Source organism: Strix aluco, chromosome 9 (assembly GCF_031877795.1).
Source record: "Strix aluco isolate bStrAlu1 chromosome 9, bStrAlu1.hap1, whole genome shotgun sequence".
In the NCBI taxonomy this organism is placed as follows: Eukaryota; Metazoa; Chordata; class Aves; order Strigiformes; family Strigidae; genus Strix; species Strix aluco.
In genome coordinates, this window is record NC_133939.1 from 25,422,601 (window position 1) to 25,438,146 (window position 15,546).

Genomic DNA, 15,546 nt, shown 5'->3' on the forward strand with positions numbered 1-15,546 from the left:
CATAAACTCCAAGGAAAAAGACTCAGATTTCAGTCTTCTGGATTTGACTGTCAGTTGCAGCAGAAGCTGCGAATTCTTGAGATAATATGAAGATCCTCTGGGGGAAGAGATTGTGCCTTACGTCATTCAGCACCAACTTCCTGATAAATCATGGAGCAGATAGCTTATCCAGCTCCCCCCGCCAAGGAGATGCTGCTGGCAATATGAGACAAGGGAGGGATGAAAGCAGATGAGAAGATGAATATGAGAGTCTACAGGGGTTGATCAGGATTGCAAAAACCACCAGCCTTGGGGAAAAACTCCAGTCACCATCAAAAGGGATTTTAAGTCACCAGTAGGTCAAATGAGAGCCCTGGACCCAGATTTCCCCAGTCTTTACTAGATTTGCCCGATACTTTCCCAGGTGGACTTGCAGCTGTGTTTCTAGGCAGCTAGCACACTTAAAAGATCAGGGAGATTCAAATAAGCTTTATTTTGTCTGAGCTTCTGTGATGAGACTGAAAAAGGTAACCAAAATTGTGGTCACCCATTCTGTCCCATTTATGCCTCAGAGCTGTGGGTGCCCAGGAGAGCAGCTTATAATCACACCAGATGACGTGTATCCACAGCTACCTTGACATTTTGTTTGTGTTTCCAGTTACAAAAAGTCTGCATGAAACCGAGTTTGACACATTTATGTTTGCCTTTAAAAGTAGCTGAGATGGAAGATGGGAGAATACTGTGCAATTAAACTAAGAGGCCATGCTACCATTTAGTTGATGAAGTGAATCTCTTATCAACAACTTCTGGTGCCTAAGTTATGAAGTTGGTTCTTTAGTCTTTCAAGATAAGTGCACAAAAATAGAGTGTGAATATCTCCTCTCTCCCTGTCCCAGCCCCCCCAGCTTGCAGGGCTCTGCTAATGAAGCACAAAAGGGCCTTCTGCCAGAATGAAGCACTGTGGTGTGAAAGAAGGTAGGACAGCCATGGCATCCAGGCTTCTCGTAAACTTTGGTTTTGTTCCTGCAGTATGGATACAGCAGGAAAATATCTCCACGCTCCTAACATTTCACATGCAGACAAACTTTCATAGACTTGCAAATTCCTGGAAATTATTTTGCACACAGTGGACTTCTGGGAAAGAGCTGGCCAAGATGCACTGGAAGAAACTACCCAACAGCTGAGGGAGGGAGTACATTAGCACTGGGCGTACACTTGCTTTTCAGTACCACTGGTCTCCTTGTGATATTTAGCTTTTACCTTTCTCCATCAAAGCCCCACGATGCAAGTCAAGTTTCAAGACAGCAGAGGAAACAAGACATTTATTTCTTTCCCTCAACACAGTGTCTTTCTCGGTGATGCTGAGTATACATCTTAGCAATCCTTTTTGCCGAAGAAAATACATAAATTAAGCCTGACCTGGACAAATTCTTGCATGCATACAGATTGACATGAACTTGGGAATGTACTTTCCTTGAACTCTGCATAACATCAATATGTTTCTAATATATTCATCAGCCTATAGAGAGTTTGCTTAAGTGGTTATTTTATGTGACTATTAGGCAAAACAATCTTTGGTAAACAATCTGTGTGGCCCAGCTAATGGAGTTGACTCTGGTATACAAAGGTGTACTCTCAGCATGTTAACATCAGAAGTATCTGAAACTCATAACAATTTTGTTTTCTGTCAGGACGAACAATTTCACAGCTTACTATTTTAGAGAAAATATAAAAGATAAAGAATGTTTAAGAAGTAGGCATATTTCCAAACAGAAACAAACAAAACCACAAGTTTGGTCATGATGTGCGAGTTAAGGTTGAGGCACGAGAATATCACACTGGAAATTCCCTGGTGTCACAAATTAATTGTGGTTTCTCAAGTTCAGACTAGTGCCCAAATTAATGCATCCTATTTCCTCTCACTTATTAAAATTTAAAGCAAGACAGCATGCACACAACACACAACATGTATTTCTTATTAGATATGTCTCAACAATTCAGCCGAGTAGTATTATTTGCTAAAACTATTTAAAAAATGCAGTAGGAACAGTAATACTATTCAGATTTCATATGTGATGCTGATCTATACACACACGATTCAACACGTCTCTGTTTCCAGTAAATATTACAAAATTCACATTGCATTACTTGGTATAATACTAAAATTCACATAGCCTGACAGATGTATTTTAGTCTTCAGAGTGTTTTTTTCCATGTTACTAATAAAATCACTGTGTCAGTTTTGACAGGTTGTCTTCAGGAGACAATCTTGTTAAATATTACTTTATAGGAGCAAATACAGTTAGGGAAGCCAGAGAAGCTGCACTTACATAGGGGTATTTTGTATGTCAGCAGAAGAACTATTTATGACAAATTCTGTCTGCAGAACATATCTACATTTGTATAAGAAAGGTCTTTGTAAGTGTGTGCCAAATCATCAGTTCCTGGCTAAAAGAACATAAAAGTTAGAAATACTGCCATAGTATTTCTCAGCCTCTCTGCTTACATGGACCATGAGTGATGAAACTACTTTTAAACTGTTAAATCTACAGGATATACAGGTAAAGATACATATATGGCCCAATAAGCTTGCAAAACAGATTTAGGACCAAAATAGAAAAGAATTGACAGGATTTAGAACGAGTAAGCAAAGGAACTTTGACTGGTTCCTGTATGCATTGAATCACAGCTCCCTCAATTTCCCTTTAATTCACAGGCTCTGGATTCAAAAAAAACTTGATACAATTAAAAAACAAAACCAGAAATTTTCCTAAATATATTTAAACATTACAAAGAAGAGAGCGAGAGAACAGTATCAAGCAAGTGTCAGCTCTGTTCTTCCAATGTGTCGTCATCCACTCTGCATCACGTACTAACAGCTTGCAAAGCATTCCCCACACAGCTCAGGGGTACTTGCTGGTATTGGTTCTTGCTAGCATCAGCTCAGGCTAGCCATACCAGTCACCTTTACTTCTTTATCTCAGAACTTCTGTTTTGCTGAGTTCACTACTTCTAAAATGTAAAGTAAAATCACCATGCTTAAAAAGTTCTCTCACTAAACCCGTTTTCCATGTTTTCCTGACACATTCACCTCAAAGAAATGAGCACAGAGCTAGAGACATCTCCTGAGAACTGTCCATCAGCAATGCAGGCAGGAATATGAAGCACCTAAGGAAATGGTTTTTACCTTCGGGAATACCCAAAGGCTGCTTCAGTGCACAAAATCAGATTTACAAAACCTCAGTGATAGGAAAGCAACATCTTTGAGTTTTTAAGCTGGTTGCACACATATGACAATGGTACTACAAAAGTTTATGATCTATGTGTAGTCTACAACAACTCTTTGAACTACTAAATAATCCCAATCTTTTTTTCTCCCTTCTTCATACGTAAAGCATGCTAACTCCATGTGCAAGAAACCAGCTGCTCAGAGAAGTAAAGTGGACATCAAGTCAGCATTTGGGCACCGCTCTGGGCAGCTGAAAAGCAAGTCTGCTTTTCTGCAGCTCAGGAAGAGGCAAATGACATCAGCCAGTTCCAAAAAGAGTTAGACAAGTTCACAGACAACAGGTCAACAAGTGAGAATCAAAGGGACTAAACTCTCTGTTGTGCCCAGCAGGTCGGGATGCTGGGGTAGGAGCAGGGACCAGTACCCAGGACAGGGCTGGGCTTGCAGGCTCTCCTCCTGCAGCATCTCCATTGCCACTGCTGAAGACAGACCGCTGGGTCCCTGCTATGACCCAGCAGGCCAAATCTTCTCAAATCTCCACAAAAAATATTCTTTATGGAATGCTTACATAAAGGTGCATGCGACCCCCCCCCAGAGCTGCCTCCCTGCCCAGTTTAGGTCTGTTTATTCTGGCACCCAGTTCCCAGCACCCACCCAGCTTCTCGACAGGATGTACCTAACAATCCGTCTCCTGCTTTCTACTCCTAGCCAAAACTAAAACACTTCAAAATGGGTATCTTAGGTCCTTCAAATTTCAATAAGGATCAAAAAAAACCCCCAGACTTTATCTGATTTGAAGAGAAAAAAATGTTTTATTAGCAAATAGGCAAAAGCATTGCAAGAATGCTCAAAACCGCTTATGTTCCCACAGTGCTTACAGTCACACACAAAACTTCCCAAATGACCAGATCACTACATGACCAAGAAGTGAACCACTGAGTGCATGAGAAGGAAGTGACTCAGACTGAAATTCATAAAGGACAGCATGAATGGGACAGGATTTCCGCTTACAGATCTTACATGGCAAGGCTCCTTTAAAAAAAAAAAAAAAACAAAACCCCACAAAACCCCAACCTTGCTCCCTCCTCTCCCATTCAGTTTTAAAAGCAGCTCTCCAGAAAAGCTACCGTATGGATTTTAAATCAGAATCCCTACATCATACCTCCAAGTCTTCCGCCTGTACAAGACACCAGCCACCCTACCACAACAAATGCTTAGAATGGTTTTCAGACAATAAGCCATTAATTTCCTCTTTTTGCCTTAAAATGGCATATTTCCAGCATCCAGCATAACTAGAAGTCTTTATTTCCAAGTGCACCTCCCGACATACAGGCACAATGCTGTCAATGGAAAAGGCCAGAGGAATTGCACTTAAATTGCCAATCTGAAAGTAATTTCCTTACTAAAAAGAGGTCCTGATGCTAAGTTATAGGGCCAGGCTGGGATAAGGGTACATAATAGAAGCACCAACATATTTTTAATGTACCATCACGCTGAACAGAGCACAGAATAGCATGGAGGAGCACATGCTGGATCCACAATGGAAGAAGTGATTGAACCTAAAGTACTCCAGAGTCATGTACTTGCTTAATTTTAGTACTACTGATGATGCTATCGCCCCATGTCTTCTACCAGTGCTCAATCAGCTTTTTGGAAAACCCCTGGTTCTTTTACTACTGGAAAGAAGCAGTAAGTTACTGACACATGGCAGAATTTTCCTTGAGCACTTACTCAAATATCATGGGCATAATACGTGCAACGAGTGTATATTTTGATGGAAAAGTACATTACCTTAATTATCTCATGTCTCAAGATTTATGTCATTCCTTTTCATGGGAAAAAAAGTAGAGTTGTCCTTGCATTGTACACAACATTTTCTTCAATATTACTCTTACAGTACACTGTAATAACCTCAGTGCAGTCGCAGCAGAGATTGCTTGGAGGTGCTCAGTAAGGAGCAACCCACCCCTCCAAGAAATTACTACCGAGAAACAAGGGAGAGGATGAGCGTTTTCTTAAACACAGGGCTAACAGACCCAAGAATAGCAATGCCCATCTTCCACTTCCCCGTCACTAACACCACCGTGCAGATCACATTCCTCTACCGATTAAATCAGGCACCCCAACTGCCTTTCCAAGGGTTGGCTCCGGCGCAGCGGGCACTGCCGGCACGCACCCAGTGCCGGGTGAGATGCCACCTGCCCCCGGACACCTCCTCGCCACGCTCCCAGTGCCCAGGCAGCTTGCAACGCTTTGCTTCCAAAAAGCCCAGTCCCTGAGGAAGGGAATTACTATGTCATGCTGCAGCACGATGTACTTTTCTGCGGCAACCAGGACTTAGGCTGTGGAAGCGTCGGCTCCAGCTGCGTACAGGGCCCCTGAAGCCCTGCTCCCTGGTATGACTGATTCGGTGACAGCAGCTTGCCAGGAGCTGGCTCACTGGATCGCTCTGACATCCAAACACCCAAAATAAGCATGCCAGCTACCACTGCACAAACATACCCGCCTCCCCAACCAGATATGAAATGATATGCTATAAAAGACATTACAATCTCCTTTAAGAAATTCATGCAAATGAACCCATCAGTTCCAGTTCTCCTTCACCTTGCTGTAAGTTTTACTCTAAATTATCATAGAATCATTCAGGTTGGAAAAGACCCTTGGGATCATCGAGTCCAACCATCAGCCCTACTCTACAAAGTTCTCCCCTACACCGTATCCCCCAGTATCTCATCTAAACAACCCTTAAACACATCCAGGGATGGTGACTCCACCACCTCCCTGGGCAGTCTATTCCACTGTCTGACCAAATTCATACATTCCTCCTTGTCTCTTAAGAGTTTTTTGGTTAAGTGGTTTTCTAAATAAAGATTCTTATTCTCTATGCATTTTATATATATATGTATTTATTTATATATATATTTTATAGCTTTTCCAGGCTATTCTTTAATTTTGGAAGCAGCCACATAGGAGCATCAAATTTTTAACTATTAACAGGCTTGAACTGATACACATCTACAAAACGTGTTAAGTTTAGATGGTTTTGCTGCATGTTGCTTCTGACACATTCTTTTTCTTGGCTATTCTAAACACACTGTCATCTTAGCAGCATGAATCAAAATTATCAGCTGTTCCCAGATTGCTTTTAACTGTTACCCCAATTACGTGTATGGTCATGTTAGTCAGGTATCAATAAATAAATCCCCAAATAATGCAAGAAGAAACTGAGAAGGTAAATATAAACCTGCAGATATGATTAGAAGCTTATAAATATCAAGTGGGAACTTATTTTAGGGCTTTGTTAGGTGAGAGCCACTACAAAACCTCTCTGACAAATTTTCTGCAGAAATTTGCATGTAGGTATACATATATGACTATAACAATAGACCTTGATGTGAAAAAGCTCACATTTGAGTTCACAGTGTTTTGGTTTTTTTTTCTTTTAATATGAAAAAAATTCTCCTATTCCTGCTTTGGCCACAGACTTTGCCATGGAGCAGTCTGACAGTGACTCCTGAGCTACCTTCTTCGGGAACAGATGCAGAACCTAATTTTAAAACACCAGTGAACTGGATTTATCAAGAGGGCGGGACAACTGATGCTTATTTGCATGGTCTCCTGTTACAGACTTTTTCATAGTTTGGGGGAAGACTCCCATCATTTGCAGTTCCCAGTTTAAAGGCACTCTCTGGCTGATGGACTGGACATGATGTAGCCCTGACTTCACCGATTTTCTTGGCATTTTAAGAGTGCTCATGGTCTTCAGCTGGAGCACTGCAGACTACTCCAAGAGAGAAAATTAGACACACACCAGGGTTGCAGGAAATCCTTAAACTGGATGATTTTAAATTAAATCTAGATTATGTTAAAAGCAATCATCCAGGCTGACTCAGTACCCACTGAAACTATATTATGCAGTTTAGCTGTTAAGACTATGGTTTATTCCAGGTCTTTCACACAGGTGCTTCCAAATACCTTATGTATTCCAGCACAGACTACATTAAAAAAAAAATATAGCTAAACATAATTAAGAATATTAAAGGTCGTATAAGCTGACTGACGAGAAATAATTAGGAAGTCTAATGCAGGGATTCATTTTCTTGGATTAAAGCATTCCCTGATACAGCTCCTTGCCAGTTCTAAAGACCCTAAAGCACAGCTGCAAATCCTCACTCCTTACCATGCCAGCAGCATTTTTTTCCCCTTTGGCTATCAATTAAGTTACTTTTCCTGAGTATTTATTTCAGTTATGTCTCACAAGTGAAAAGTACACAGCCAAATAAATATACACAACATACAGATAATGGAAAACCTATGTTGTATGTACAAATTCACACAAGAGATTTCAAAGCACACTACATTATACATATCCTAGACGTGCGGTTATAAGCTTTCTTACTACATAAGAGTTTGTTCAGCCAGCAGTCAACAAAGAGACAGGCAGAGAAGAGAAAGGCTGAAAGGTATAATGAATTATAACAACTTACTGAGCTACATTTAGGTAGAACTGGCTATGTGCAGAATGGCTTGGGATAAATAAGATTGGACTAGATGAATAACCTAATGTTTTATTGTAAGGTTTCAAATTTTTAAATGATAAGCCTCTGAAAATGCTGAAGAAAGTTATTTCAAAAGTAGACAGATTTATTTGACCACTAATTCCAATGGCTAAGACTAAGCAATTTCTTCTCAAATTTATTCTGTCTCAACTAATCATACTTCCACTGAACTTTGACATAAACAAACTTGTTTTTTCAGCAATCACCTCTAAATTTTCTGATAAGTTTACTACATTTACCTAGGAGATGCAAAGTAGTGGTACCTAGTAGTCAGGTTTTGATTATAGTTCAATCGTCCTTAAGGATTTTTGTGAAGTGCCAAGATGCCTGTTATGAAAAGCAAAATAATACCAAAAACTTGCCCATAAAATGCATTTCTGTTTCCAACAGATAAACAGAGAATGATGCTGCATCTACCAGGGAGTAGTCATGAAAGATGGGGAGGCAACCAGTTCATCTTACAAAACAAATACAGTATAGCTAGCTCAACATTTATATTTAAGTTCACACTGTATTAACACTGTCTTTATGTGTGGGTGGTAGTGTTTTTTGGCATAGTTACTAGATCCATATACAGGCAGTCGTAAGCCAGAAAGGTGCAATAAAAAGGAATTAAAAATAAATAAAACTGTCTTTACCATGTGGGTCTTGTTCATTGGACTTTGGGCTGCTTCTTGCTCTGCGCTCCGGTTTCTTTACTGGTGGAGCCCCCCCGCCGCCACCGCCGCCTCCGCTGCTTGCTCCATTGTGGCTCTTTGCATAACCATTATATACAGTTGTGCAGCTGCCTATATGGCTTTTGTAGATGGATGAAGGAGGACTATTCAGACGGTTTTGGCGATCAATCTGCCTGTCTTTGAGTTTTTTGTGCTGTGGTTTGCCGTACTGATCTTCCCTGGTAATATAGCTGGACATCCCATATAGTGGTATGATTTCTGCAACGAAAGAATTCATCCACGTTAACTCCGAATAACAAAATCACCAAATTTTTTCAGAAAACCAAATTCCTGACCATCTCCAAATGAAAAGACTAGATTTTTCTGGAGACAGATTTTACAACAAATCAATTTTTTTTTTCCTTAAGAAATCTTTTCTGCAGGACTGATGATTTTATTGTATTGTGTGCTCCTTTGCTGATAGGATTTCATAACTCTTTGAATGAGTCTGTAAAATACAGCAATTAGCGTAATAGTTTTTCACCTTGTTTTCAGTCTTCGTATTTCGAGGACACAGATTTCAAGCAAAAATCCAGGAAGACTGATATTTAGGAAAAAGCCTTCATAAATTCACAGCAATTTAGCAGTTTCTTCCCCAGGGCCTGACTGGACAGAATAAGCTGAGATGCCCTGGCTTCAAGCTGCCATCATTGATTACATGCAATTTAATTTCCCAGTATAAATAGACTTCACAATGGTGTCAACTCTGCCTGCCTAAGAAGAGAAGTGCACCATGAAGTGGAAGCTTTGGGTAAGTAAAACTATCTAAAAAACCCTTGAAAAATATCATACATTCACTTCAGATACACTTAATTAAATACAACCCCCACATCCTCCTTCAAGAATGACTCTCTCTAACCTAAGGCAGGTCAGCTTGCAGCAATCAGAGTACTTTCTGCTTTTTTCTATAGTTCAATCCTCCTTTTTGCACTCCAAGTCTGAAGCTTGAATAATTAATGCCCAAAACAACCGTTTTGCCTGTTAGTAAAATAACAATTGATATATTCTTATTTTTTTTCTACATCCATTCAGAAGTTATCATACAAATTTTTGAAACAAACAAGCATCTATCCCATCCAACCGTTTGAAGCCCTGTTTGTAAGTGGAGATTGCCATGTATACTGTATTATACTTCTCCAAGTTGTTTCAACTAGCCAGATTTTTTTTATTTCAGTGCATTTTAGCCTTCATCTCCCTTATCTAGCTACATGATCCTATCTGTATTCTTGCAGCAATTAGCTGCCTAAAACCAGCATGCTACAAATAAATGCAATTTTTAAGTATAAACCATCGTACAGCAAATGGGAAATAGTGGATTAATACTCATCAGTACAATATTCAGCACTTCAACTATTTCAGTGTTACAGGTGTAGGTCATTCCAGTAAAGCAACCAAGGATTTTTTTTTTTTTTTTAAATTTTATTTTTAAAGTTGAATTGGCTTCTTGGTATCTCCAGGCTACAGAAATATTCAACATCTACTTAATTAGCAGTTCTATGTTCACTTTGCACACAAGACTTTGTCAAGCAATCTGACAACCTGTCCTGTTCCCTTTCCAAGGGGAAAGTCCCTCCCCTCTGTATCTGGTTATCTACAGTGTCCTACTGGTTTCCTGAGCTTCCCACTTCCTCTCCCCCACTTATAATGAAGTGAAATGTCAGCTGTAAGGGTCCATTCCCCACTAGAAAACAAGGTTTGTTGGTCAACAGAAACTTCAAGTAGTAGCATCAATAGACACCTCTCTCCCTCTCTGCCCCTTCCTTCCCACTCCAGCAGAACCTCACTTCTGGTGATATAGCTTACACATATTCTTTAGAAAGGGTCTTAACTCCAGGTAGTTCAGCAGTAATGTCAAACCATGAATCCTGAACTGATTTCCATGTTAAACATCCCAAGCAGCTTTGCCAATTAATTCTTTGGTTAATGCCCTCTTCCAGATTACAGAAAGACTTATCTCCAGGGTGGCAGAGACACAACAGTGCATAGTTCAGACAGAAATATGCCCCTTTCACTTCTTTTCTTGCAATTATTTACTCATGGCCTGATTAGGGTTGCCATGCTACCCTTTGGTATCAGACAATGCTCTTCAGCGACTTACTGCACAGTCCCCACTAGAATAACAAACAGAAAATGCCTGTTATTTCTTGGAAAACCACAGCTGGGGGGCAGAAAGCACATTATGGCCAACAGGAAGCGGTATCAGTTTTTCCCAGTGGAAATTAGTGCAGCAACCCATGCTGAACCCAGCCCTCCGTATCCATCCTCATTCCCAAGCCGGGACTGACACATTTTGTCTCTTGGTTTTCTGTACAACGCTGCATCGTGACACAGCAAGAGCAACCGGCATGACTCACGTCCCTAGTCTGGAGCATGGGATGAGACATTTTTTTCCCCACTGTATTTACAAATTAAGTTAAAATTGGTTTTGTTTCTTCAACCTAGTGTTGCAACATAAGATTACCCTGTGTTGCTGCATGCTGGATGGCTACACCCCCCTGCTCTGGATGTTAAAGAAGGAGGCTCCATCCATGCAGACAAAGCCACTCTATAAGTTCTCCAATTCATTTCTACTCTTGGTTTCACTAGTCCTTAAAACTCGCTGAACACAGGTGTGAAACGCCAGTACCTTCCTTCCAGCTCACCTTGTTCTCCATATATTGTTGGGGGAAGATGGTGCTGTGGGAAAAACTGTGGTGGCATGTCCCCAGGTCCAGTGACAGGAGGGTAAAAAGCTGTATGAGAGTTGTGAATAAAATGGGGATGGTGCGTCAGGTATGGAGGTAAGTGATGGGTTGGAGAGATGGCTGAAGGATAGCTAGGAGGGTAACACTCCGGAGACTGAGGGGTAACCACCACCCTCCGAACGCCGGTGTTGTCTTCTATCACCTGGAAGGGAAGGCAGGGAAACAAACACATTATGCAGCATCTGAACCAAACATATTTTTAAACCAGCACTGTTTACAGTTTGTTCTCCCGTTAGAAAACTGTTGGTCCTTAGGTGTATTCATAAACACGTTTCTAAAATGAACACCAGCAGAAGTAACCATAGTGGTGACGTGGCTTTTCTTAGAGACTCAGATAGCTACACTAATCACTGGGAGCCTTACTGCTGCTAGCGATAACTATGTGGGTAAGAGACAAAATAAATAACCTGTATTTAAGGAGTAAAACAATTGAAAAAGGAACACAAAGCACCAAAATAGGAGTATTCATTGGGACCAACCTTACATTCTGCCCATAAGATTTCTACCACCAATTTTGTCAGCACTCTGAGTGAGTACGAAGTTAGTAACGCTTGGAAATTAGCTGGCACTGCTGTTATGGAGAAGCTGCATGTGTGCAGAGACATGGGTTCTGCAGGAACCTGTTTGTGTTGACACACGTTTTCAATAGAATTACTCTGTTCACAACAGGTATCTGTTCAAGACAAATCATAAGGCAGAAGGTTTTTTTCTGCTACAGAGTTGGTCTATACATCCACGCAAATCGACTCTGGAATATCCATAACTTGGCCCCAAATGCCATAGCCAAAGCATGTAAAAACAGATGTAGGAAAGTGGAAATGTGCTTAGGCTGAAAAAAGTTTTTCACCTTATAATTTTTCCAGAGATATATTTCTGGAGAACAGTTAACCAGCCAAATTTCAGTCCAGACTTAGGAGCCAAGCTTTTCTTGAAGCTTATTCAAAAAAACTTCTGCCATTTCTGGAACTTAAATATACAACCGCCTAAGAACAATTACTATCCCTTTGATTCTGTACGAGATGTGCATAAGGTAGAAAAGCACGAAGGAAGCCTAATTCAGTTTCATACAACAAACAGGCTGTTACAAACATAATTTTTTCTAAACTGACTGATGACACACAGATGGAATAACACATGTGATAAATGTGTTGTATGAGATAAGTGAAGGTGCATCAAGGGCACCTGCCATAAGATGCTGTCACTCTCAGCTGACTGCCACCAACATCTCTGGAATTATCTACCCCCGCCCCCAGCAGCATCAGCATAAGAGACCCTGCTACGTTCCAGTGACTCTCGTCACATCAAAGCCTCTTAGCCTAAACCACAAAGAAAAATTTGTTTATGCTGATACACCCTGAAGTGGAGCAAAGGCACGGGCACACAGTTGTTTCTGCTGATTGCTGCAGAGGGACAATCCCTGCCTGAGAGGCAGTGCCCACAGCCGTGAGCAGTAATGCTCCAGCAAACACAAGTCCCTGCCGCAGGCAGCAGCTGAGCAACTTATCACAGGGTAAAATTTAACCAGTATTAGCCGACCCACTTCCTTCCTTAGGCCACGTGTGTCCTCAGGTTATATGAATTTATGCCTGTTAGCCACAGGCTACGACCACGGACACAGACAATTTCTGTGGATTGGCTGGCCTCCTACAGAAGAAAATTTTCTATAGAAAGTTAATTCATTCACTTGTAATTGATATTTTACATTATAAGAAATGCATTGCTTGCTATGCTGTATAAGGAATTATTTAGCTTAACATACTTGATCCTAACCTCTAAATTTACAACTTCAGCTAACAATTTGTCATCTGCTAGCTTTAAATTATGAAGTCTTTACAGAGTCCTCAGAAGATGGCTGAACCTCGGAGATTTAGACTATCATGTCATTGTAACTGCTGCGTTTTCAGGCCTCCCATCTCTGCTACTGGTTCTATTCAAGCACCACAGCATCTTTTATTCTGGCACCAGGTCTCTAATCTGCACTCTGAAACCCAGAGAAGAGGAAAATCCTTTTCCATTTAGCACATGTTGAAAAAACAGAACTACTCATTTAGGACTGTGCACAGAAATGATGAATTTAACTCTCTTACACTTTGATCTTGCTCCAAATTTAATTGAGATAGCAAGCTCCTACATCCTGATGTGAAAAGTTTTCATCATGGCTTTCACTAGTCCAAGCCCCAAAGACAATTTCAGTCTTCCAGGCAGGTACAATCTCTTATCCATGCATCTAGACCAGACTACAGGTGTATTTTGTGCTCTAGTGAAAGATGAATACATTAAGGAATAGATTTAGACAGAAAGCTTGTACCCTGTAGCAGCACATAATGTAAACCATATTTAAAATTATTAAGATTCCTTTTCCTGAACTATCTGCTAGAGAGCAGGAAGGAAAGCTCTGAGTCCTGTCAAAGACCTTTTTGATGAAACTATCCTGCTAGATAGAACTATAAAATATCAGCAGTACTGAGACAAAAGCCAGAGATGAGGGGATAGAATAGAATAGATTTCCAGTTGGAAGGGACCTATAATCATCATCTAGTCCAACTCAAAGGAGGAGCCAGCCTTCCAAATGACTTTCGTCAAAAAGCTGAGAGACTAGTATCCTTTATTTATTTCCTCCCAGTCCACGAATGCTGACAGCATTCTTGTTACTTCATGAGCCTGTGTTCCAAATGAATGCAGAAACATAGGGACCTGGCAAAAAACCACTTTATTTCCCCATCCTACAGAGCATTTTCTCCCTAAACTAGGATTTTTATATATCTATATACACACATAAAAACTTCTGAAGCTACACATACAATCTTTAGATAACCTATTCTGTCCTTAAGAAATCATAAAATTGGTATACCAATGTATTATGCATTATATGCATTAGACAGCTATAAAACCAGCACAGGTTAAGAATGTTGTTATCTCTTGATTTGTAAAACTTGCAGTGGGTAGACTGCAGCAGTGCCATTCTGGGAGACGACACTTTCAATTCAAAGACAGAGCAAATTAGTTTTAATCCATTAAGGTAAATAACATAACTTAGAAGAGAGGTTAAACTTTGCTATTTAAAGAAGAAGTCTGCCATTCTTTGTAGCTGCTTAAAACCATTTGTCATGAAGATCATAAATTCATCAGGAAACACACTGTCTGCTAAACTGCCTCTACCTCAGTGCCAAGAAGCAATGAAACCCTAATCCCTGTTGAGGTCTCTAGATGCAACTGGAATATTAAAAGTAATTGCTATTACTAATTTTAGCAGTTCATATTTAAAGAAAACAAGTATTTCTGGTCATTTGGCACCTAGAGCTAAACCTTCATCATTTTGTGTTTTTCAAATAGTTACTAGGTAAATTGTCTTTTGCTGTTATTTTTTGAGCTTGCTGGTGTAACTGGCATGCCGCCTCAGTGACAATATTATTATAGCATAGTTCTGTGTGGTTTTTTTCCATATTTTAGGGAGCTTAATTGCTGAGTGAGGTAGATAGATGATCTTTCAGGACAATCTGGATGAACATTACTCATGCACAGTAAAACTGCCACCCCCATGGGTTGCTACATTTTGAGAATATCATTTTAAATATTATTTGTTTTACATTAAAAGATATCACTGTAGCTATGAAAACTCAGTCTAACTAGAGATAATTCACATATTCAGAGTACAACACTACTCCACGTTCTCTCATTTTTCCCCACGGAAATTTAATACTACACCCCCAAGAAAAAGGCAAGTTAAGTTTGCACAGGTAAACTGCACCTGTATTTTGTGAGTTCCAGTTAAAAGAATAGAATCACTCTCATTCTGTTACACACACGTTTACTGAATGGATATAATATGGTAATATGTAATTAATTTCCACTTGCTTTAAGAAAAAAAAAATCTAGATTCAGCAAGGACATCTGGAGCATGTCCACTGGGTGGACCAAAACCAATACTTTGGGAATTTCATAAACTAATTTGAAACTTCATTCATAAATCAATCTGTACCAGAAAACAGTACAGAATGAGCTCATCCACAAGGAACTTGGATGTCAACATTTTATTTATTCACTTAATTTCTTAAGGATGCCAATCCAAATTCATGCCAGCCCTGGCAAGCTTGCATTGCTATCTTTGCCATCTATCATGTACAAACATCTGTACCTTGAACCTGGAAAACAGACAGATGAACATCTGCAATGGTGGCAAGAATGTTGGGGTATTTTAAATCCAAAATGATCCAGATGTTCAGGACCAATGCTCATGAACTTAAAGGGATCATCACTTTATGGCTTGCTCCACACGCAGATGAGATCTGCGCAACCTTCCTTGCGTTCAGAGAATTAGG

At 40.1% G+C, this 15,546-nt stretch overlaps 1 protein-coding gene across 1 annotated transcript in view; it reads right to left on the bottom strand.

The window, feature by feature from the left end:
* FNDC3B (fibronectin type III domain containing 3B) overlaps positions 1-15,546 on the bottom strand; it is a 209,527-nt gene that overhangs the window by 88,505 nt on the left and 105,476 nt on the right. Inside the window, exons 5-6 of the mRNA XM_074834262.1 lie at positions 11,126-11,369; positions 8,406-8,702 (exon numbers count right to left, since the gene is read on the bottom strand). Of these exons, the coding sequence (XP_074690363.1) occupies positions 8,406-8,702; positions 11,126-11,369 (541 nt within the window). The remainder of the gene's footprint in view (positions 1-8,405; positions 8,703-11,125; positions 11,370-15,546) is intronic.